Source organism: Triturus cristatus, chromosome 8 (genome assembly GCF_964204655.1).
Source record: "Triturus cristatus chromosome 8, aTriCri1.1, whole genome shotgun sequence".
NCBI classification, from domain to species: Eukaryota; Metazoa; Chordata; class Amphibia; order Caudata; family Salamandridae; genus Triturus; species Triturus cristatus.
The window spans coordinates 1542209154-1542234049 of NC_140591.1; the positions used below are offsets into that span (position 1 = coordinate 1542209154).

Below are 24896 nucleotides of genomic sequence, written 5' to 3' on the forward strand. Positions count from 1 at the left end.
AAACAACATGTACTTTCAAGAGTATGATGTCCCTCAACAAACTATACCCGATGCCTTCCTCGACCTTGTAGCAGTACCAGCTGCCACATTGGCTGACGTGCACAGATACCCAAGTACGAGCGCTAAACTCCGCTGTATAGGAGGTTGCATTAGCGGCTAAACGCCATTCACTCGTGTGACTTAGTCACATGATCTTCACGCCCACTCACTTTCTTGAGAGGGGGCGCCTACAAGAGCTTGAAGTTGCATTTCATAAACCACCCAACACCTTCCAGTATCATTTCCACTGAGGAAGAAAGCTAGAGTGGGACCACCTCTAACATTTGTACCGCGTGCAGTACCCTCAAAGGGCAGTAGGTGCAGGACATCTTGTGACCCGTGTCTAGTTGGAAGAGCAAAGCCGTCCGAACATTCTTGGAATCCGCAGTCGCCTTATAGTATGGATGCAGTGCTCCTGACCTCTTCTCGCGGTCAGGACTTGACTTTTGTTCTTAAAGCCACCCATACGCAAGGGGGGGCAGATTCCATCCAGTAGCAATTGTTTTCTCAAACACGTCTAAAAGGAGCCTCTCTCCAAAATAAAAAGGTTCTAGTATTCAAATATAATTCGAACAACAAGAGTACCCTAAATTGAATGGCCTACAAAAGATGCTTTTTCGATCTTTACAGCACAAAATGCCCAACATATGCCTCGAAGCATTGAAGAGAGAAAATATAGAATTCCCTTATTAGTAGATCACTAGCCTGACAAAGCTAGGCGGATGAAATTCAATTTTGGAAAACGGTCACACCAGCTAAATAACTTTCCATGAGAGTCAAGTGATATTCTTGGAACCGATATACAGAATTTGAGGTGGGGGGGGGGGGGGGGGGGGGGGACGGGGTTAAATCCCAGGTTCCATAATAAATTAAAAAAAAAAAAACATTTTCTATCAGTGGCATAAGGCAAAATGATGGGGCACCCATGTAGAATGTGATGAGGTCCCCAGAGTCTCCCACATCTCAGATATTCTTTGGCCTTGGGCTGATTGGGGTTACCTTTGAATGGCTGGGGGTCTCCTGGAGGGTTGAGACCCCTTGCGCTGCAGGGGCCCGCGTTACGCCGCTGCTCTAATGTTAACGACAGGTATTCTCAGGCTCTGTGGTCTGGGTTTCAGTGATCATATACTTCCATGATGAATAATTGGGCTGCTACAGTCATCATTTAATGCGTATGGTAGGTCAGTTTAATTTCTTGAAGTGTTTATCCCTAGTAGGTGTAATATGTAGTTGAGAAATACTTTTTTTCCAGTTTTCCGCCACAGGCCTAGCGGTTTGTGATATGTGTTTTCAGTTATTTGACCTGTGGGCAGTCTAGCATACAGGGCACTACAATAGTCGAGGGTAGGTAGACCAGCCTTCCTATTAGGGCTGGACTGAGAGCTAAAAGTAATCCCAAAAAGTCAGATATTGAGCTGAGCAATGCAAGCAAACTAAGAATGCCCAACTCACTCTAGGAGGGCTATGAAAGATTCTTTCCCAAAATTGTTTTGTTCCTTCAATGATGTCCTAACACATTTCAGTTTTATTTCTTCGAAGCAACAACTCAATTTTGCTCTTATGAAAATGTGCCTGTCCCTCTGGCTACTTTTGGAGCTTGCAAGACAGTGGATAGAGACTTCCCCACCTATAGATGTCTAAGATTCCTTTGAGGGAGTCTACTTTAGCCCCCCCTTGGATCACCAGAGTGGATTTGTGCACTTACCTGTCCGTACATCGCCCCCTCTCTTCCTGGTGTCTCCTTTTGGTGCTTCGCGTTCATGCAGATGTTAAGCACGCCATCTTTAGCGCCGCTCGCGCTTGCAGCAAAAAACCAGATCAAAATCATCCATCCCATGATCAGTCTGGAAATAAAAAAAAACATCAATGGAATTATTCCACAACCAGGAATTGCTGCGTTCTGTCAGAGTGGGATCAAGGAAACATTTTTTTTACCATTATTCAAACATTCAATTCATTTTTATTTTGCACTAAAAAGTCAATAAAGGCAAGAGAAAGAAAAAAAATAGAATATGTGAACATCAATTCATACAAATCAACCAATACAACACTAAACGTCGAAGTTAAGACACTTAATATCTTAATATAATACACTTCTTAAAACAGCCTAACAAAAAATACAGCCTTAAAAACTATTGGATTACTTATATCAAGGAGACTGAAAAATACGGATCTTCAACTACACAACTGTAGGAAAGTAGCCCTGTTTGACATGGTCACCCCCACTTTTTGCTTGGTAAACGATGTGATTTTGACTGAAAGTGCACTGGGTTCAAACAATCAATTAGTGTCTTGTAGAGCACAACTACTCACCCATACGGGTCTCAAGGCACTGGATCCCACTAACCATGTCCCCAGTGCCAGGGCTGTTTGCCAAAACTATACAATTGTCCCTCTTTAGCACCCTCTGTAGGTCCCTAGTAAGTGGCACCCCTGGTATCTAGGGTTGAAGCACTTAAGTGGGTCGCGAAAGGCAGCCGCATGAATTGTGCCACCCTAAGGGACCCCTCACCATGCACATGCATGGCTGGTATAGCAGGTTGCGTTTCTTGGTACAGACAAAAGTGAAAACACGACATGTCACAAATACCGGTGTGCCATATCTCCTAATACTGCATGTAATATTTGTTAGTCACCCCTACAGAAAGCCGGACGGCCCTAAGGCAGGGTGCTGATTATATTATATATGAGGGCATACCTGCCTGAGCAGATATGCCCCAGTGCTGGTCAGTCCCATTGCTGCCAGTACAAGTGACCTGGAAAGTCATTTTAAAACATATGCTGGACACTGGTAAAAACTAGTTCCCCAGCAACATGATGGTTTCACTGAAGATCGGGATGTATGATATCAAACACCTAGTATTGATAAACCCAAACTGATTCCAGTGACGGATTTACCAATGCATGCACCCAGAGGGCACCTTGGAGGTGCCCCCTAAAAATCTACAAACTGTGCTCCAGACTGGTTTCTGCCAGCCTGCCACCTGAGCCACTGTTCTGACCTCCTAGGGTGGGATCCTTTTGTTCTCAGTCAGGAGACCCAGAACAAAAGCCTGTCCAGGAAAATAATGTCACACTCTCTCCCACAGGAAGATCTGCCGATTAGTCTTCCTAGGCCAGGACGCTTCAAAGCGATGCCGCTATTGAAATGCTAATCTGGCTCCCCCCACTGGAGAGGAAGCCAACCTTCTTTGTCCAGAGCCCTCTTGGCACCTGGACAGGCTGGAAAATTAGGTAGGCATGCCACCACAGGCTAGTACCACCCCTAAGGTAGGCTAAACTGAGGTGGACATGATTTTTTAGAATTGGCCATCTTTGTGATGGCCTACTTAGGAAGTCTGGGACGGTGTTATGCCCACAGGAAGTGGTCATATAGGAGGTGTAGTGTCCACAATGGTCAGTAGCCCATTGGCTACTACCCCACACTCCTCTAACGCCCATAAATTGAGTATGTAGGGGAGCCCCTGGCACCAGAAGAACAGATCCTTCCGACCAAAGAAAGAAGACAGACTAGAAGAATGGCATAGCAACCAACTCAGATCCGACCCTGCTGGCCTGCCTGCTGACTTCACCTATTGCACCAAAAGTTGACATGTCCTCCAGCTGCTGAATCCCTAAAACCCAGGAGACCTGTCAGCCTTCACCAGGAACGAAGACCTCCAGAGGGCCAGGAGCACCTGCACCTGTATCCAGAAGACAGCCAAAGAATGACCAAAAGCACTCCAGCCCTGCTAAAACCTGATGCCACCAAGCTCCACTGCACCCAAGCCCCCCCAGCCCATGTCGCAGTGAGCCAACGGTGTCAGCTTGGTCCTCAAGATACTGAGTCCACCTTTGAGTGACTACTCGTGAACTCCCCGACATCGCCTGCAGCCTCGGTTGGCAGGCCCCCTCAACCGTGAGTGTTGCCGGATGAAGAAACCAGACAACTCCAAAACCCTCTGCACTTGGATGGCACCTCTGCACCCGGCCGCCCTAGTGCTGCTGGTGGTGTTATGCTGGTGCTGCCTTGGACCTTGCACTCACTTTAACTCCTGGAGAAAGGTCCCACAAGTCGTCGACAAGAAATGGTAGCATATGATTTTCCACCCATAGGTTAACATTGCAGAACTCAGAAACTGCACTGTTGCCTTTTTGAATTAAAAATAATTCTTAATTTAAAACGGAATTACCTGAACGATATTCTTCTGATGCCTAAACATATATAAAGATACTTGCTATTTTATAAATTGGTGTGGATCATCGTCTTTTGTAGTGGGTCTCATTTATTGAATATTGTGTGTATTTTCAGATGTCTTGCACTCCTTTGTGTTAAGCTGAAGGCTGCTTGATCACCCAACTCCCTAACAGAGCACCGTGGGATCGCAATAGCAAGCCCCTTGTCCACTTTTTTTTTTTTTTTTTTAACATTTTATTCAGTTTTCAATTTACAACCCATCAATTACGGCATGTGATAGATACACAATATTATAGTACATCGCAATCACAGTGTACTGGCATTATCATGTACAGTGCGTTTATGACATATAGATACAACTATCCTAACCCTCCCTCCCCGAACGTCGTCTGGCACCAACTACTCATAGCGCATATGGCAAGATGTGCTCCTGTCTACTCCCGACTGCACAGAAACATTTAAAGTGTATGTATATACGCTCCCCATGGCGCAAGATCCAAAAAACAGTGGAATACAATAATCATGGAACCTGAAGGACTGGGGCTATGCGATACAACAATTATTAGGTCCGGGCTACCGGCACAGGTGAAGCCCCTTGTCCACTCATTAGGGAACCCCTGGACTCTTTACACGTTATATCTCATTTTGACATATCATATAAAGAGTCAGCTTCCTACAACAACCAATTCCGGGACCAGACTGTGTGCCAATAAAACAACAATACGAGTTTCAGCAGCAACTGGATCTAGTCCCGGTTCCCCAACTACTCTGATAATGCTGGGATCAATTACTGGTAAGAAAATAGTACAAATATCACTCTACAGAGACACTTTTCTAGGCTTCGTCGTGCCCGTAGCCATGAGTTCATCATGAGAAAAGATCAGTTTTGAGCAGGCCACTCAAACTCCGATGTTCTGTTCTCAGTGAGACTAGAAGATTGTTCCACATTTTTGTAGCCAAGACAGAGAAGCTCCTACCTCCTGCCATGGTATGTTTGGCATGGAGTAGTTGCTGCCACAAATCTGTCCCTGAAAGTCTGACAAGTGAGTGGTTTGGGTAAGGTGGAGTTTCCTGGATATGTACACGCAGCAGCTGGTGACAAGGAAATGTACTTGGATCCTCCACTGTCAGCCAATTGTTTTTAATACTTGCCTCCAAGACATGGTCCTTCTGCTAAAGTTCCTCACAAGTGGAACCGTCACGGCAATTTTGAATCAGATCACCCTAGAAAACCCCACTTTAATTGGGCCTTAAAGGGGACTCTCTAAGGAGAAAGAGTGAGAAGTCACACAACAGATTGTTCATCTTGCTCATGATTGGCTGTGTATGGTACAGGACTTACAATCATAGCTCCAAACAGAAAACGTTTTGCATTTGAGCCAGTGTGAGATTTTGAAGATTATAATATACAATACATTTATACATAGTGTCGGGAGGAGCATGGGGAGGTGGACTTGAAACCCTTGGTTTATGACGATGTCCTGACAACGCACGTACGGGACGAGACCAGTCCCTTTAACATGCCAGGAAGCCGTCAGGAGGAGGAGTCAGGATGTGTGACACCAGCCCTGTGGACCCTTAACCATCAACATGGACGTATTGAAGAGGGAGGAGTCTGGAACAACTCAGTGCGCCGCAGAAGAGCCAAGGGACGTGGCGGGAAGGGAGAAAACGCCGGACCAGCAGCCCGCTGGGACTTGACTGTCCAGACATGCACCGGAGGCCGCCGCAACAACCCCGACACCAGGAGAAAGCGTCGGCAAGGCCCAACACAGCGCCACGACCCGCCACTCTCCAGGAGGAGGGTGGCTGGAACAGGTATGTGAGCGTGTCCTGGGACCCGTTAAACCACGGGGATGGAACGGGTACCGCTGCCTCTTCGCGTCTTTGGTTTCCACCCATATAGCAAGGACGGTGCTCCCCTCACTTCTGTCTCCCCCCCCCAGTTTGGTTCTCCATAGACCATCCACTGAACCTTGGTTTCTTTTTGTTTTTTGGGGACTTCCTCGTCTTCCGGAGCCAGCCAGAAACTCAATCCAGAGCATCGGAGTTGGAACCGTCCTCCTTAGTCTTCGTGGACCGGTGAATTCAAGAGGGACGTTCTTCAACCGAACCTTACACTTACATTGTGTTCTCTTTTTGTTTTGTTTGTACGGACCGTTGGCATTAAAGCCTCTTACCTTGAACTTCCTGAGTACCTGTGTTTCCTTGGGGGGATCAGAACCCCCCCCCCCCCAACCCCAAGTAAGGTGTGACACAGAGAACACGAAATGTTGAAAATAGACATTCCACACGATAGATAGAGATACATGAAACAGACAAGTCTAGTAGAAGCACCGTAAATGTGTGCTTTAAAATGCGATTTGAAGAAAAAAAAAAATGTGAAGTAATATTAATACATATAAACAAAGTTGCACTAATGATGCTTATTAATGCAGTTTATGCTAAATGAAGTTACCTAGTGTTTTGATGCTTTTGCTAATGTGCACTAGTTAGAGAAAAAAGTGCAAAATGTGTAAACAATGAAATAGAAACTTGATATTTTACAGAATGATATTAGAGACCTAGTTTATGAAAACCTTCAAACGAGGTTTAAGAAAATGATTTTTTTTTTAAAAACATACATTTTATGAATGACCTGCAAAATCTGTAGTAGTAGGATATTTCTAACTTTAGCTATTTTCATATAAGAATATTTGTGAAGTTTATAAATTTCTATGTGAATTAATTTAATTTCATTATATTTTAGGGAGTGTTGAAAAGCTTATTTCATTTAACTGCACGATGCTAACTTAAAGGCCTTTCTGACATTTTAATTTCTTTCTCAAATGTTAACAGTAAAATACTCCTGTGGGAATAGAATGTTTGCTAGGACCCTAAACTGTAACTTTGTATTTCCCTTGTTGCAACGCGAGGCCTGTGTGGACTCACAAAGTTTAGTTTCTCATAACAAGCATGGGAAACCAGCTTAATGTTTCAATCATTTCAGGTGACATGGTGCGACTATAGTCACGTGATGGTCTTCCGATGATGGTGTGATGTTACTCCACTAGGACTTCTAAAAGATGAAACAAAACCCATAGGAGGGGCGTTGGCAAAGCAACGCCAATACCCACTTTTTAAATGTCTTTCAATGCACCCAGATTTCTTTGATGCATTCCGACGAGCAGAGCATTCCACTGCCTTGCATACTTGGATGCCATTTGATTTTTTAACTCTTGCTAACTTTAAACTGTGTGGTCTATGCTACAGTCTGTAGCATATCGACTAAGCTTTAAGCCAAACTTTGTATTTATTTATTTATTGCGATTATGCTAATGGACTCGCCCTTAATGGACTCTAATTGAATCCTTTCCATCCCCTTAGAATCTGAGCTGTTAGTCTACAACTAGCCATCTGCCTATTTGGTGGTTGGACTCTAACTCTCTGGCTATTGCGGATCTGAACGCCTGCTTAAATGCTTGGCATCATTATTAAAACTTATCTAACGGAGCTTCTTAAGCAGTTGCGGATTATGATGAACTTTGCATCTGTAATACAATGACAATCAGGTGTTGCTTCTCTTATTCTGTGTCGCGCCTGCAGAGTTATTGGTTTGCATTATTCTTACTCGTCTTAACTTCTTTAGGAGGTGGAGACTTCCAGTCGCTATTCTTTATATCTACAGTATGGTCTTGAGAGTGGTGCATCTAAATCTGATCTCTAACGTGTATGCTGGCAGTCAATGAATGGTCCTCGTTGGACAGCTAACAGAGTCTTTAGACTCTCCTACGGCGGAGAAAGATTCATCAGAGGATCATTGCCTGTTGGGTAAATGACTGATTTGGTTATCTATTCGTGAAGGGCTCACTACGGTGAGAGGAGTATGTATGCTTCCGCTGGCACACACTCCGCAGGGAGTTTTAACTGAGTGACCCTGTGTCCCTACTACCAGGAAATACAAGAGACTGGTGGTATTTCGAAATCATATGTATTTATTTATGATTCCGAAGCATAGGATTGCATAGATTAATCAATACAATAATTCCAAAGCAGTGACTAGCAACAGAAGCAAAATGAAAGTTTAAAGGAAAGCCGACACACCAGTATCAGTGGCCACTACAGAGGTGTGCAGTCTGGCACCAGCAGCCTAGACTGGGGAGGTGGGAACAGGGAGGGTCCTCGGGAAGGGAAACGAGGGCGGTGACCTGCGAGGGAGAAGGGACTTTTGGGATGTGAGCGTGGGCGGATGCAGTATAAAGGAGGAGATCTAGATACTACTTATATCAGTGTCATAAGTTCATGGGCCCGCTGGAAACACCACCATATTAAGTGTCAATGTTACATTTAAACATTCTAATATGTATTTTAGAACTACATAAGCAATCAAACGTCTGCCAAGAAAAGGTTTTAAAGGAAAGATGCTGTGAGCGCATCCTTCCTCACCATGTCTCATTGTGTTTGCGAAGGGCCTGCAGCCAGCCTGTGGGCCTCAGGTGTGAAGTTCTGACACAAACGTCACTCTAATTTTGCTTGTTTTGTACTGTTGTTGCAGGGCTGCACATGAACCTCATCCTTCTTGCTGCATAAGGCAGCTACTTTCTCTCCTTCTCTTCGTCACTGTTCTCTGATCTCCCAGGCCGCTTCCTAAAGCCCCTTTATATATCCTGGTCCTGGAGGCCCTCTACATGCACGGAACCCGGACGAGGACGGGCCAAACACGTTAATCTGTCCATGTGTGCTCATGAAAGCAGGCAGCCCACAACAGGAACCAATGGAAAAAGGCTCACTACACTCAGACTCACAGGGCACTAACAGCCGGGAGAAAGAGTTTAGACTCCAAAGAGCAATGGCTCCAAAGGAAAGAGAGGCCCACTAAACTACTGAACCCGGAGGGGGGCAAGGGCACTAAACAACCAACCCCGGGGAAGGACAAGGGCTCCAATGGGTAGTGAGCCCCACTAAACTACCAACTCCAGGGAATGACAAGGGCTCCAATGGGAAGTGAGCCCCACTAAACTACCAATCCCGGGGAAGGACAAGGGCTCCAATGGGAAGTGAGCCCCACTAAACTACCAACTCCAGGGAAGGACAAGGGCTCCAATAGGAAGTAAGCCCGACTAAACTACCAGCCCCAGAGGAGGACAAGGGCTCCAAAGGGAAGTGAGCCAAACTAAACTACTGACCCCTGGGAAGGACAAGGGTTCCAATGGGAAGGGAGCCAAACTAAAGTACCAACCCTGGGGGAAGGACAAGGGCTCCAAAGGTAAGTGAGCCAAACTAAACTACCATCCCCGGGGAAGGACAAGGGCTCCAATGGGAAGTGAACCCCACTGAACTACCAACCCCGGGGAAGGACAAGAGCTCCAGTGGGAAGTGAGCCAAACTAAACTACTGACCCCTGGGTAGGGCAAGGGCTCCAAAGGGAAGTGAGCCAAACTAAACTACCAACTCCAGGGAAGGACAAGGGCTCCAAAGGGAAGTGAGCCAAACTAAACTACCAACCCTGGGGTAGGACAAGGGTTCCAAAGGGAAGTGAGCCAAACTAAACTACCATCCCCGGGGAAGGACAAGGGCTCCAATGGGAAGGGAGCCCGACTAAACTACCAACCCCGGGGAAGGACAAGGGCTCCAATGGGTAGTGAGCCCCACTAAACTACCAACTCCAGGGAATGACAAGGGCTCCAATGGGAAGTGAGCCCCACTAAACTACGAACCCCAGGGAAGGACAAGGGCTCCAAAGGGAAGTGAGCCCCACTAAACTACCAACCCCGGGGAAGGACAAGGGCTCCAATGGGTAGTGAGCCCCACTAAACTACCAACCCCAGGGAAGGACAAGGGCTCCAATGGGAAGTGAGCCCGACTAAACTACCAACCCCGGGGAAGGACAAGGGCTCCAATGGGAAGTGAGCCCGACTAAACTACCAACCCCGGGGAAGGACAAGGGCTCCAAAGGGAAGTGAGCCCAACTAAACTACCAACCCTGGGGAAGGACAAGGGCTCCAAAGGGAAGTGAGCCCAACTAAACTACCAACCCTGGGGAAGGACAAGGGCTCCAAAGGGAAGTGAGCCCCACTAAACTACCAACCCCGGGGAAGGACAAGGGCTCCAATGGGAAGTGAGCCCGACTAAACTACCAACTCCAGGGAATGACAAGGGCTCCAATGGGAAGTGAGCTAAACTAAACTACCAACTCCGGGGAAGGACAAGGGCTCCCATGGGAAGTGAGCCAAACTAAACTACCAACCCCGGGGAAGGACAAGGGCTCCAATGGGAAGTGAGCCCCACTAAACTACCAACCCCTGGGAAGGACAAGGGCTCCAATGGGAAGTGAGCCCGACTAAACTACTGACCCCTGGGAAGGACAAGGGCTCCAATGGGAAGTGAGCCCCACTAAACTACCAACCCCTGGGAAGGACAAGGGCTCCAGTGGGAAGTGAGCCCGACTAAACTACTGACCCCTGGGAAGGACAAGGGCTCCAATGGGAAGTGAGCCAAACTAAACTACCATCCCCGGGGGGGGGGGGGAAGGACAAGGGCTCCAGTGGGAAGTGAGCCCCACTAAACTACTGACCACTGGGTAGGGCAAGGGCTCCAAAGGGAAGAAATCTCTACTAAACTACTGACCTGATTCTGGGCAAATCACATTCTCCCTGTGCCCATGGGCAGCGCCTGGATACCCTCACAGGTGATAAGCCACGCTATATAAATCTACTAATTATAATTACCCCAGGGAAGGGCAAGGGCTCCAAAGGGAACAAAGCGCCACTAAATTACTGACCCTTAGGAAGGTCAAGGGGTCCATAGGGAAGGGAGCACCACTAAACTATTTAGTGCTTAATTTGTGCCGGTGGGGGGCAACAGCACTATTGTTTGGAGACCAGTACTTATTTCGCAACATCAGACATTTCCCGAGGCCAACATAGGGGACAACAAACAGAATATAAAGACGACGGAAAAGAAACTCTAAAAATTCGTCACGAAGGGAGAGAGCAGACACTTTTAAAAATGAGAAGTTGGCGGGGAGTGAAAGGCAGTGAATTAAAGAGGCCTGAGGTGGATTCGGGAATGAGCTTCCTTGCTATTGATGCTCTAACATTTTATTGTGCCATCCATGGGTGTCTGAGCAGCGCTTTGAGCACCGGCGGCTATTATTTTACAAATAAAGCACTGAAACTACCAACCCTGGGGAAGGGCTCCATAGGGAAGGGAGCCCCACTAAACTACTGACCCCGGAGAAGAGCAAGGGCTGCAAAACAAAGGAAGCCCAGAGAACAATCAGGCTCACGACAGCCAATGGGCTGTATGTGAAAAGCTATGGCTGGCTCAAACAAGCAGCCCTGAAAGGGAGGCTCACTGAACCCAGCATGACTAGCCGTGCCCTGCATACTACTGCACTGCTTATCAAGCACAAATCAATTGAAATGACACAAACCCATCATACCATATGCATGAAGCACTATGGGCCTGATTCCGATGTTGGATGGACCAGAGTCTGCCCGACATCGGTTGCCAACTGGAACTTAACAACCTACTGTAGTCGGTTCCAGCCCAGGAAGTAGGATGTGACCAAACCCTGTTCAGTAGCAATCCTAGTCTTTACAATGAGAGCAGGCATTCCGAACAGAATGCATGCTCATTGTAAAGACAGCAGAGGTGCGGTTCATCCCTGCACCTTGTGGCAGGCACCTCAAGGTGCCTGCCAGCAGGTGCAGCGATCAAGGGGCGGTCCCAAAGGTGCCCCCTAGGCCACCATTCGGCGGCCTTGCACTCGGGGGGCCCTGCTGGGAGCCCTCAAAGACAGATTCCCAAAGCGTTTGTGTCGGAAAGGCGAGCACAGAAAGGCAGTGGGAATCTGCCATCGTAGTCCCTTGGGAGGAAAGAGCCAGCTGAGGGATTACTGCAGGCTTTCTGAATGGCGAATGGCCTCTCTGAGCCCGCAGGAAACAATTTGGAAATCTGCTTCGGATTCCTTTCTGACCGACCCCATCGAAATGGGTCGGTGGGAAAGGAATCCGACCAGACGATTACGATGCAGGCTGGAGGGCTCCGATCGGAGCAGTTCCAGCCCGCATCGTAATTGGGCCCTATATGTATAAAACATATGCGCAAAGGTCAATGCTACATAAAAAGTAATATCAAAGTTAAATGTTTGTTAGAGCGACGAATAATCGACCAAAAAGTGACTCGAAAACCATAATCTCCGAACACAGCTTCACCTTCAATCAATGCAGAAGCCTCAGAGTCCTCTCCAAATACAGAAAGTTTGCTTAGTCCAGGTGAAAAGTTTGCCATGCAGGCAGGTAACATGTAAAACATAGTAAGTAGAAGTTGATGCTTTTATAACCTTAACAACTTGACAACTCCTTTTTAAATAATTGTTGGTCTACCAAATGCCCCATTATTTCACCTCCTTAAGATGTATTTGTTTTTATCACAAATAAAATGGGAAGCAGACCTTCAAGCCTGATGTTTTTCGTTTTTGCTACAGAAGACTTCTGCTTTGGAACAGTTGGACTGGATCCAGCTCTGGTGCACAAAGGTCTCCGTTTCTAAAGAACAGGTAATAATAATAAACCATGATAATACTGCTACTTATAAAGCGGGTGGCAACTTCAAAGAGCCCCAGTGCTCTTATTAAAATTGCCATTTTGATTCAACGAGTATTTCATGTCAACGAGCCGTTAAGTAGCATCTGGACGGAATGAAACATTAGCCTTCGCTGCGGTCAACAACAGGTCAGATGTAAATATTTAGTAAACCTTACAAGAGACTTGGGGAGCTCTAGATTCTTGTATGGAAGTAGGAGAGCATCAATGATCCACAGGGTCAGCTGTTTCCTGAGTCCTGAACAGCAGAGAGCCAGGAGCCCCAGGATCTAAAGCCGCCGAGGACCCGAAACAGCAGCATCGCTGGCCTACCAGTGTCTGCTCTCCTCTGGAGGAGCTTTGCTGTATCTAGGAAAATGATCTCTGTACAACAGCCTGGATGGAATCCTGACTGGTGCTGGTCCATCATGCCTCATTTATCTACATGACTCCGCAGATGTAGGGTGACCATACTTTCTAACAATACGATCATCGGGAGGCCGGCAATAGGTCTAGATTTGTAGAATGGTTGGATCTGGGTTGGATTTCTTTAAGAGGATTGTGGTGACGCTTGTTTAAAGGGCAGCGGTGCCCTCGTATGAAAGAGCTGATCATAGCTTCGAGGCAGAGGACCAAACAACCTAGGAAAGACAATATTGGGCACCTAGGAGCATGGTCAACTAGCGAGTCTGACATGTTTAATAAGAGATGACACTTGGCCAATTATGATGGGGACACATTTAAATCCAAGATGTTTTATGTCTATCCAGGTTGTTGTCTTGTGTGTAGCATGCATCGCCAGGTTTTGCCGCCACTGGTGGAGTTCCTGATCATATTATCCTATACGTTTAAGCTTTTATAGAATTCATGTCATCATTAGTTAAGCATGTCCTTTGCTTACATTCAACTTGGCATATAAATGGGTTTAGCATGATATATATGCAAATGTGTCATGAATGTGTTGACTGTATAACGTACAACAATCATAACTTGCAGTGTTAACGTACAGCCCGGTCCAATATGCATCAAAGTGGTTGCAAGGGGTGCTGTATATTCCTTTTAACCTGCCAGTCATCAGTGCGTGAGTGCAGATTCAGTCTCAATCATGCAGGCATGCATTTCCAGATTCCTATACTCCTGCACAGTATCTAGATCCCCCTTCTCAGACTATCATGGCTTCTTTCCAGATACTCTTCCAATACGTTTCTACGGTTATGTAATATTTCATCCCATAGATCTGCCATTTTCACATTCCTTATACTTCCCGCCTTGCACGTCATTAGCATCACCCTCTTAGCTAACAAATGCTAAATCCAGAAATCTATTATCCACTTTTATAGACTTTTGTTGTTAAAAAAAGTCCCCACAGAAATCTCAGGTTTACTAAGCTCATTCCTGCTTAATGTATTTTCAAATGTGAAATTATAGCTACGTCATAGTGGTATAGGATATCGCACTGCCTGATAGAACACAGTTTTAGTGGATAAGTCAATCTTTGTAGAAACATGGTGTGGTTGGTGCTATAATTTGATATCTGGACACACTACTACCAAAAGGTGTCAGTGGCACTGGATCCACCACTGTTCTTTAAAGTTACCACAGAGCATGCATTCAGGACGATGCGTTGCACAGGCGGCATTCACTCCGGCTAGAGGAGCTCAAATCTCCCAAATCTCCCGCATGACAGAAGTTTATTGAATCTCCTACGAAGAAACGTGCCATTGTTCCCACTTACTCTGGTTCTGGCGGACCATATTTACATACTGTCCTGGATGTTGTTCGGTGACAGTTGTCACATACGGCTTCCATAGTAGCATGTAAAGACTGGGATCGCAAAAATTGGATCATGAATTTGTAGGAGTTTGTCGAGTACCCGGCACACTTTCAGAGCCTTGACAGCTACCAGTACACAATGCGCAAGACTTTTACTATGATTGATGACATATGGTTACTTTGATTTCGCCGTATAGAAAGATAAACGACTGGTCGCCTTCCTTACTTGTAAATACTCACTTTTGCGGACACAAATTTGAACAAGGAATTATAAGACTGGCCGAACTCTACATACTTTTCCTTACTTGGACTGCAGTAAAAGCCTTGAAAGTTACTTGTGTGACGAAACACGTGTTGGCTGTGCTTCACGACGCTACTTAACATGTGTTGTTGAACATTCTATTTAATATACCATAAACCAAATTGGATTGAATTCACTGGAATCCTTACTTAACGGACCAACAGATTGCTCATCGAACTGCATTAGGAGTTCTCGGTTAGCTCTTGTGTAACTTGAATTTATTTTCAAGGAGCATAGTAATCTGATCACAGTATGATGTGATTTTGGGGTAACTCCAAACCATGTGAAAAGTCTGGATTGATAATGGGGACATGTCAAGGTCTCCATTGTATATTCTCTATGTAGCTTCTGAATCCTCATGTCTGGTGCAGAGAGAAAGAGAGAGAGAGAAAAAAAAAAAGGAAAAGAAAGAGCGAAAGAGAGCGTGTAGATTATATATACACACACATATATATATATTCACTTAAAAAACCATAGGTTTCACACAGGTTATAGTTAGCTGGGCATTTCACTCGTAAAAAACCAATGAAATTCCCCCGTTATAGTTAGTTCAGATAACTATAACTCGCACGCCCGCAATCCACTGCTCATGACGTCACATATTACATCACTCATGACATGGTCAGTGGCATCACTCATAACATCACTTTTGACATCATCCTTGTGATAGAGTGGCGGTCGCGCGAGTTATAGTTATCTGAACTAACTATAACGGGGGAATTTCATTGTTTTTTACGAGTGAAATGTCCACCTAACTATAACCTGTGTGAAACCTATGGTTTTTTAAATGAATTTGCAAGGTTTTTTAAATGCTAATTCCTAACTATAACGTGTGTGAAACCTATGGTTTTTTAAGTGAATGTGTACGGATTTTTAAATGCTAAGTTATGCATTTATACATTTTTTTTTCAAGGTTTTTCACCGTGCACGCACCGTGCGCTGCACGCACCTTGCACCGTGCGCGCACCCCGCAATTTGTCAAAAATAATAAAATGTTTTTTCCCCCTTTGGGGGTCCTTCTGTGACCCCCTGACAAAGGCTAGGGGGTCAGGAACTCTTTTCCCTGCCCCCTTTTCACGTTTTCCACCTTTGTTCCACCTTTACTTTTCAGTGTGACAGACAAAATGGCGGCCGACACTTCCTGATTTCGACCGATTCGAATGTTTACTGACATCAACCAATCAGAATTTCGCTCGCGCACGGTGCGCGCGTATAGATATTTATATGCTTTTAAATACTATTTTCTCAGGAAATACTGAGCAGATTGACACCAGACCTGCAAAAGGCACTTCCCTGACCTGAGGACTACCTCTCTGCCAAATTTCAAGTAATTCTGTTCAGCCGTTCGGACTGTACCTTCGACTAAACGTCCTATGGAAAAATGCATGGGGAAAATGCGTTTTGGGACCCCCCTTTTTTCTCGGCCCCCCCCTTGACGAATCACCCCGAGACTTTCAGGGTAGGAGCTGAGCAGAGCGCCCCATTAGTTTTGAAAATTTCGCGAGGATTCGTCAGCCGGCGCCAAAGTTTTTCAAAATAGAATTTTGAGATTTCCTATGGAAACACAATCCTAACTATAACTATCTACTGGCGAGTGCCAGTAGATAATACATACATTATTATATATATATATATATATATATATATATATATATATATATATATATATATATATATACACACACACACACACACACACACACCTTTTCCACACTGTCTTCAAATTATCTTCTTAGGTTAGCTTCCCAGTTTGCACTAGGTTTATTCAGGTTTGTTTACGTCATTATACTTTAGGTTTTATTCAACCTTGTACCTAACTTGCAGCCAGCTCCCATAATAAATAAGAGTTATATGAGATCGTGTTGAGGAGGTTTACTACGGTTCGGTCCTAGATTTAAAGCTGCTGATTCTCAATAAATCAAAGGTTTGGTTTGCCAAAAATAATAGCAATTTTATGTAGACCATTAGGGCCACTTCAAGCAACTCAACTGTCTGAAGCCGCCCTCACAAGTCTATTGATGGGAGGGGTTGCGAGACACTAAGTCGGTATCTGATGTAGACATTTGGGGTTAGTTGAAAGGTGTATTCTTAAGGTTTGTTTCAAACCAACCATGGCAGGCTTTGCCTAGGTTGTGGGAAAAGCCTAAAGATGTACACAAATGTTCCTGCACTAGGAAACATGGACAAAACTAAAGCAGGCTCAATTTTCAATAGATCATTCAGCAGCATTCTTGAGAAGTCCTTGGATCAGTCTGTGTATGCCCTCATCCAATTGGAAGTGTGGTTACTCCCACGCCTCTCAAACAAGGCTCAAGTGGGGGAGATACAATGCTGCCAGGATTTCAAGTCCCGGGACCCTTTGCTCTGTTCTGCCTTTGGAGGCAGGAGGATGCAGCCCAAGGACCATCCACTGCTATATCTCTTGTCCCGCTGCAAACCACCAGCCCTTCTTGTGGACCTCTCTGCCTCCGTAAGACATGGAGAGGGCAGGGAATGCACATACTCTTTTGGGTTGGGTCGGCGGGGTTTGGTAGGGCTCCATCCTAACCCCAATCATTTTTTAATGTACATCAATAGTCTAGATGCTGCCTTGGCTAAGGAAAAGTAGCAGGTACAACAGACCCAGAAAAGGGGTTGAGATACCAGGACTACTGGAGCAGAAGTGAAGAACTGTGAAGAAACTCAACTGCACTGGAGTGCAAAGCAGCCACCTTGAGGTGATTTATGTATCCTGGAGATCAGAAAATGACAGTAACATGGGAGTGAAAAACTGAGTTTTAATGGATTTTGAACTCTTAAAACTCAAAGCTATCTTGGATCAGTATCCGGATCCTAAATGTAAATGGATGAAGGGAGTCTCCCTTTGAAGAATAGCTTTATGGCTCTCCGGCATATAGCACAGGCCCAAAATACTCCTTATTGCTGCCACACAAGCCCACTTCCAAACTGTTCCACCCTGCGCACACAAGATGTGGAATTTAATATGATCCCAGATGAGAAACTATGTTCAAAGACCACAGTGCATGGTACATGCATCAGAAAAAGGCCTGCAGAAAAAAAGTCTCGAGTGTGTGGCGAGAATTCAGAAAGATCGTGCAATTCAGCACAACAGACATGCAACTCCTCTGTGAGCATAAGGAGACTCCACACTGACCACCCCACATGGCAAGCCGTCTGAGTGTCCGCTGCTGTGTTGATGTTCTAACAGCCTACCCCCGGCTGGAGCTTCAAGGTCCTCCTGGATACGGAGAATAATCTTTCTGATGGGTCGAGTATTGAGGTGGATTCCAAACAAATCTTGAATCAGATTTCGCTGATCCCGTACTTTAGATCCACCAAAAGGTGGAAGAATACGATGATCAATATCAGATAATTATGGTATCCAGCTGAAATACACAGCAAGGCAGTCGACCTTTGTAGGGAGATAATCACTTCAGTCGAAAGGGAACTAGAATGATGTACCTACAAAAGAACATCTGGATTGCAATGTTTTCTGACACTTCTTGAACATTTTCCTCAGGGCACTTAAACCTTCTTTTACACGGAATTAAATAAGTAGCGTAGAAATTTAAAAAATATTGCTTCAGTTGACGCAGAGCATCAGTAAAAGAAAATCAAGCATCCAACTTTGAAACATGCAGACCTGGTCTAAAAGCAAAGTGGACAATCCGAGGATGTACAAATTCTATCAGTCTTACAGGATCTCCAAAAAAGTGTGGAGAATCTTGAAGGACTATAGTATGTCATTGACTCGGCCAGTTTGGATTTGATGCAAGGCTGCATTTTAAGCAGGTGACTGCTTTTATTCTTGGTCTGCTGATGTGAAACAGCCTTATCCACACTCCGAATCATGACTTGGCTCTCACTTTGGTGACTTGGGTACTGCAACCTGCCACGGTCTGGATGGAAGGCAACCTCCAGTGACTTACTTCTATCTTTCCTGAGGAAGGGGCGATGTCTTCTAGTAGACACAATGTTCCCACACAGCTTTTGCATCGAAGGAACAAAAGTCAGTTAAAATGGGCCACAGAATACAGGAAGAAAAACCCCGCAACAGAAATACCTCCTGAAGTCAATCCGACAAGATGCAGGAGTCACGATTTGTAGATGAAGAAGGAAAAACAAAAACACAGACTGAGAAACAGGGCGGAGGTACCAGGGCCACATATGAAGAGCTGCGGATAACTTTGACTGCATTGTAACGCAAAGCCGACGACTCCAGAAGCCTTTACATATCCTGGAAAACTGGAAAGGGCAACTACCCCAAAGTGAAAAAATGGAACCATGATGGATTGGGAACACTTGTTGGAAAAAAACCAAATTTTAATTATAAACTGATGAGCGGCCCCGGAGTGCTGCTGGGGGAAACCCCGTTGAACATGAGGAAACTATCCTGACCCGTGCATGCAGAACATTAAATCCTAATGGTGCCTGCCCGGGAGATGCCATCCTAAGACCCCAGTGCGTCCAACGTTCAGCAGAAAAGACCAGAAGTGGCTCCTCGAGAGCTAGGCAAGACTCTAGAGAAACATCACACTCAATATAGCAGACGTCAACGCCCCTCCGTGTCCACAAGAATATGGACTGCCATTGCATGTGGTAAGCTGCCTCCAACTCTGGTTTTTAATAGCATCTTAAATTGCGAACAATTGACAAGTGATCAAGTGCACTGCTTCGCTCCACTCCAGGCACACACAGTTGAGCTTTTATAGTTCTCTCAGTCGTTAGTATGGCTCCAGTGGCTGTAATACACATGGTGCTACCGGGGCACAACAGGCCTCGGTACCCACGTTTTGCAGGCTCAGTCATTTTGGTATTACAGAATGGATAGCAGATGCTTGGTGTAAGGTGGATCATGCCAGTGAGAAATGTGTGCCTGTGTCATCTCAAGCATGGAATCACCTCATGAGTGCATTTCTGTATTACAAAGTGGTCATAGGGGCAAAGAAGCCACATAATAAGGTTTTGCAGTCAACACAGGACCTCAAATGAAATCTCCCATGAGAAGGAGGTACAGGGCCCCACAGACACTAGTCCTTCTCCTGCAAGTTGGTTCAGCTGTACACCGAGTCAGTCACTCTTGCAGATTTCTGATTTCTCCCTGTGCCATGGTTTTTCTCTTTTCTTCCTTCTCCCCATTATGTTTTGCCCCTCTCTTGCTCTGGGTCAAAGTCAAATAAGTGCTGATCCCCAAAAATGAGTACCGGCTGGCCACGCCTAAATTAAGCGCTGCTTCAGCCTCCCCAGAAGTAACAGAGCAGAGCCACATTTAAGCGCCACCCCTGAATGCCGACATCAGTTCCTTTCATTCCACTCCTGATGCTGATCTAGAGGTCTGCTCCCAACTTTTTTAGGTTTCTCCAACGACGTCTGAAGCCATTTCACTAATGTGATAGGGATCTAGGTCTTCACCCTTTCCATTCTGGGAATAGAAGTACAGATTTTATAATAAGATCAACAGGACTAAATGTTTCAGAATTCAAAAATAAAAAAAAACCTGTATTAGATAATGTAGTGATGCATTGCACTGGGAAATTTGGGAGCGCAGTTTACTTCTCCAAAGCGGAGCAATGCGGTTGAACGTATCAGTGGGTTCCATGCCACAAGATACCATGTTTCCAAGCAAGAGAGTTCTTTAAACCCTTTGCTGCTAGACCTTTCCCCCTTCTCTGCTAAGCCTTTTTGTGGCTATTTGGGTTAGTTTGCGCTTAGGCCTATAACTTTTTGTCCACATACGGTATCCAAGCCAAATTTTTTTTAAATGGGAAAAAAGTGCTGCAGAAGAAAGCGTCTCTTTTTTACCCCGCAAATGGTATCAACAAAGGGTTTATGGTGCTAGAATCACCATCTTCTCAGCTTTCAGGGACAGGCAGACTAATCTCAGAAAAACATAACGTTTACGGGGAAATAGCCCATTTTAGCTTTTTTATGCTTACAACCTCCTTCTTTTTAGTGGTAGAAGTGCATATGAGAGCAATAATGGGTCCCGGGAAGCTATACACTTCTGAAAACTAGACAAAATTCTAAATTCAGCAAGGGGTCATTTGTGTAGATCCTTCAAGGTTTTTTTTTATAGAAACTAACAGTTGAAAATAAAACAAATATTGAAACTGAGTTTGTGCCAACGTTTTCACCTGTAACTTCTTCTAAGTATCAGATTTTTTTTTAAAGCAATATATGGTTACATCCGCTGGACCTTTCTGATTGTGGGGATATATAGGACTTGTAGGTTCACTAAGAACCAGAAGTACCCACAGCCAATAACTGAGCTGCGTCTTGCAATGGTTTTTCATTGTGTCCTGGGTATATAGCAATTCATATGGAAACCTATAGATTTCTAAAATGGGAACTAAATAAAGAGTTTAGAAGCAGTGGTTGTTTGCACATCTCCAAAATTGTGGGTACCCATACTAGCATGTGAATTAGAGATCATTTTTCAAAATTACTTTCCTTACAAATGGTCTTACATTTGGAAGGTAGAAATGCAACAAAAGTTACTTGGTAATAACACTTGTTCTACTATTCTGTGTTCCCCATAGTCTCCCTTTAAAAATGCTACCTCACTTATGTGGGTAGGCCTAGTTCCTGCGACAGGAAACGGTCCAACACACAACGTGGACACATCACATTTTTCCAGTGAAAACTGACCCCTTTTCTGCAATGTGCCGAGCTGTGGATTTTGGACCCTAGCTCAGCCGGCACCTTGGGAAACCTAGCAAACCTATACATTTTTGTAAACAAGACACCTGGGGGTAATACAGGATGGGGTCACTTGTGTGGTTCTCACCAGGTTCTGTTACCCAAATTCCTTTGCAAACTTCAAACTTTGTAAAAAAAAAAAAAAAAAAAACACAAAATAAACATTTTCCCCTCACATTTCTGAGATGGAATGTTCTGGAAACTGTGAGGAGGCACACACTTACACCAATCCAGCATTCAACAGTCTTCCGATAAAAATGGTACCTCACTTGTGTGGGTATGCCAAGTACCCGCGACTGGAAACAGCCCAAAATACAACGTGGGCACATGACATTTTTTCAGTGAAAACAGACCCTTTTTTTGCAATGCGCCTAGCTGTGGATTTTGGACCCTAGCTCTGCCCGCACCTAAGGAAACCTAGAAAACCTATACATTTTTTAAAACTAGACATCCAGGGAAATCCAGGATGGGGTGACTTGTGTGGCTCTCACCAGCTTTTGTTACCCCGAGACCCTTTCAAATCTAAGACTTGGTAAAATAAAAATTCCTCACATTTCTGTTAAGCAAAGTTCTGGAATCTGCGTATATCCACAAACTTCAACTCACTCAGCACTCCGCAAAGTCTCCCAATAAAATAGTACTTCACTTGTGTGGTTAGGCCTAGTGCCCGTGACAGGAAACGTCCCAAAACGCAATGTGGACACATCACATTTTTCCAGTGAAAACAGACCCTTTTCAAGTCGAGCCTAGAGGCAGCGCACATGCGCTGCTCGCTCTGCGAGGCATGCTGTATTGGAGTATGCACTAGAAGCCCCGTCCACTCTCCCCCCCTGTTATTGTCCTCCGTAAATGCTAGCTTCTGATTTGTAAATAAGCTTGTTAGTTCCTCCTTGGTACCGCCTTGTCTGCATTTGTTACCTCCAATAACGACTGGACCATTTACTTGGCTTGTTACACGGTCTGCGTTACAAGTGGGTGAGCACTATTTTGTTTATTGACTAATGGGGACAATGCCAGTTGCTTTTTGCATTTGCAGAGCACCCACACAGGACCATGGTGGACGCTTTTCTCATGGAGTGCTATGCCGCTCTAACTTTAAAAGTGGCTGCCCCCTACCCTGACAGCACTCACGCTACAATGGAGACGCTTTTGTAATTGTTTAAGAAGAACGCGGTGCCCGCTTTAGGGACACTGCACTTTTTCATATTTTTTTTTTTTTATAAACTTGCCCGCTTTAGGGCCACCGCAATCTGTTTTTTCTTCTTTACTTCATTGGTGAGCGCAGCACCCGCTTCACAAACACCGCACTGCAATAAAATAGGTCTCATTTTTGCCAAAGTTTGACCTATTAGTATTGTAAATGACAATGATCATGCAATTTTTCTGTGGTGAGCAAAGGGTCTTGTCCAAAGGGTCGCTCCCCCCTCCCTGGTAAGTGGATCCATGCTTGGAGATCGCCCTCCTGGGGCAAACACCAAGCAGGGATCCACTAGGGAAAGGTACCATTTGAAAGGGGAGATTCTCCCCTTTCCAATGATACCTCTCCCATGTAATTCGGTGCTCGGGGGGCTGAGATAGCCCCATGAGCACCGAAACAGTAAAACTGAAACTAACTTTCATTTTCAAAGTAATGACTTCAGCACGGCATGCGCCCGATCGTCATTGCACTGAAAAAAAGAAAAAAAAAGCATTGGCAATGCCAAAATATCCTATTAGCTTTGTTGTGAGTTTTCACCACATCACTTTCATTGCTGTAGACAGATTATTATACCCTTTCGGTCCTGACGAATCGCCTCCAGATTAGCGATTAGGCAAGAAACATGTTGACCTTGCACACAAAAGAGCGCCTTATCTGAGACATAAGCTCAGCCCTACGCCTCTTGTTTTACTCAGGGTAGGAGACCCACTGATTAAATTTGTAGTTGCTGGTACTCCCAATCCTGTTTTAACTCACATATTACACACTTTTTTTGTCATCTACACTCAGCAGGCCCCTCACCCCCATGGCACCAAACGGCTATTGGAAAATAGATCTCCGCCAAAGTGCCCTTCATTGGGAGCCCGTATGGTATTGCAACGCCGACCAGACGAGGGGCAACCCGATGATTAAGCATGACACCCACTTGGGTGTGTGAGAGCCCTAAATTCCAATAAAATGGATTTCCAACTCTGAACCATTCATCGTCGAGTAATCTGTGAATTCCCTTCAACTGACTGTTTTTACCAATCAGGAACAGCAGATCACCTTTTTCTCTTCTACTTTAATAACACACTTCATATACATGTAAACAGGGCCACTGGAAATATGCCGCAGGGGAGGGCCAAATTGTGCAACAGGATTGATAAAATTAGTAGCAGAAAAAGCTAATTATGTGGCACCATCTTTGACAGTATGTTATTTTACCATTTTAATACCTATTAATACTGTCTGGGCATAGTTGCACCTTATTTGTACCAATTGTAAGACCTGAATACAGCAATCAGCAGCTGAAAGGTCCTCAGTTCATCTTTGTAAAGAGTGCGACACTGCATGGATTCACATTTTGCTACTTTTGTTTTAATAACTTTGAATCTGTTTGAGCTAGAATCAATTTTTATTAATTAAATGTAGCAATTATGCAGCAGATGATGGATTATGTTGCAAGCCCATAATTATGCGGAAAATGCAGTGGCCGAGATCTTGTTAAGCTATTTTATGTCACTAAGATTGGGCCTCTGGCTTTTGAGTGGGTTGCTCACCTGTAGGACAGAATAAAGAAGGGCTGCCAAAGTCAATTGTTTTTGCTTAGTTTTTTTATAATCAATGCAGCTCACACACACATACACCACAGGCAGCGAGAGGAATGCAGGCAGATCAAGCCTCATTACCACAACCAAGGCCTACTCTTATTGGCTACAAAAAAAACAGAACTGGAAGAAGCACAGCATCAGACACGTTAAAATCTAAGCAGTCTGCAGAAAGAAAATAAACGGTAAACAACCACAGACCCTTTTTAGGTCTCGCCTGACCCAGCGCATGCGCTGGTCTGGCGAGACTTATTGAGAGGGCTCCAAAAAGTGCTACCACGCCAGCCTAGAGCTACAGTGCATGTGTGCGCGTGCGTGCGCCGCGCTTGTCCGACGATCACTTTCGCGGCCGCACGGCTGCTTGGCATAGCCAATAGGTCTTGCTTTTGGGACCTTATAAGTGTTTAGTTATGCAACTTTTGCATGGCTAAACACTTATAAGGTCCCAAAGGCGAGACCCATTGGCTATGCCAATGCTAGTTTGCCCTGTTGGTGCTAGTGTAGGACAGTGAGGGGAAAAGATACTCAAAGGGTAGTTAACTAGCAGTTTTAT

General features: G+C 45.0%; 1 protein-coding gene across 3 annotated transcripts in view; it reads right to left on the reverse strand.

Moving 5' to 3' along the window:
• Positions 1-24896, reverse strand: part of LOC146806087 (folate receptor gamma-like) — a 134608-nt gene that overhangs the window by 61119 nt on the left and 48593 nt on the right. For all 3 annotated transcript variants that reach the window (XM_085623411.1, XM_085623410.1, XM_085623412.1), the window contains exon 2: positions 1745-1883. In XM_085623411.1, the coding sequence (XP_085479537.1) occupies positions 1745-1876 (132 nt within the window). In that variant the 5' untranslated portion in view covers positions 1877-1883. The remainder of the gene's footprint in view (positions 1-1744; positions 1884-24896) is intronic.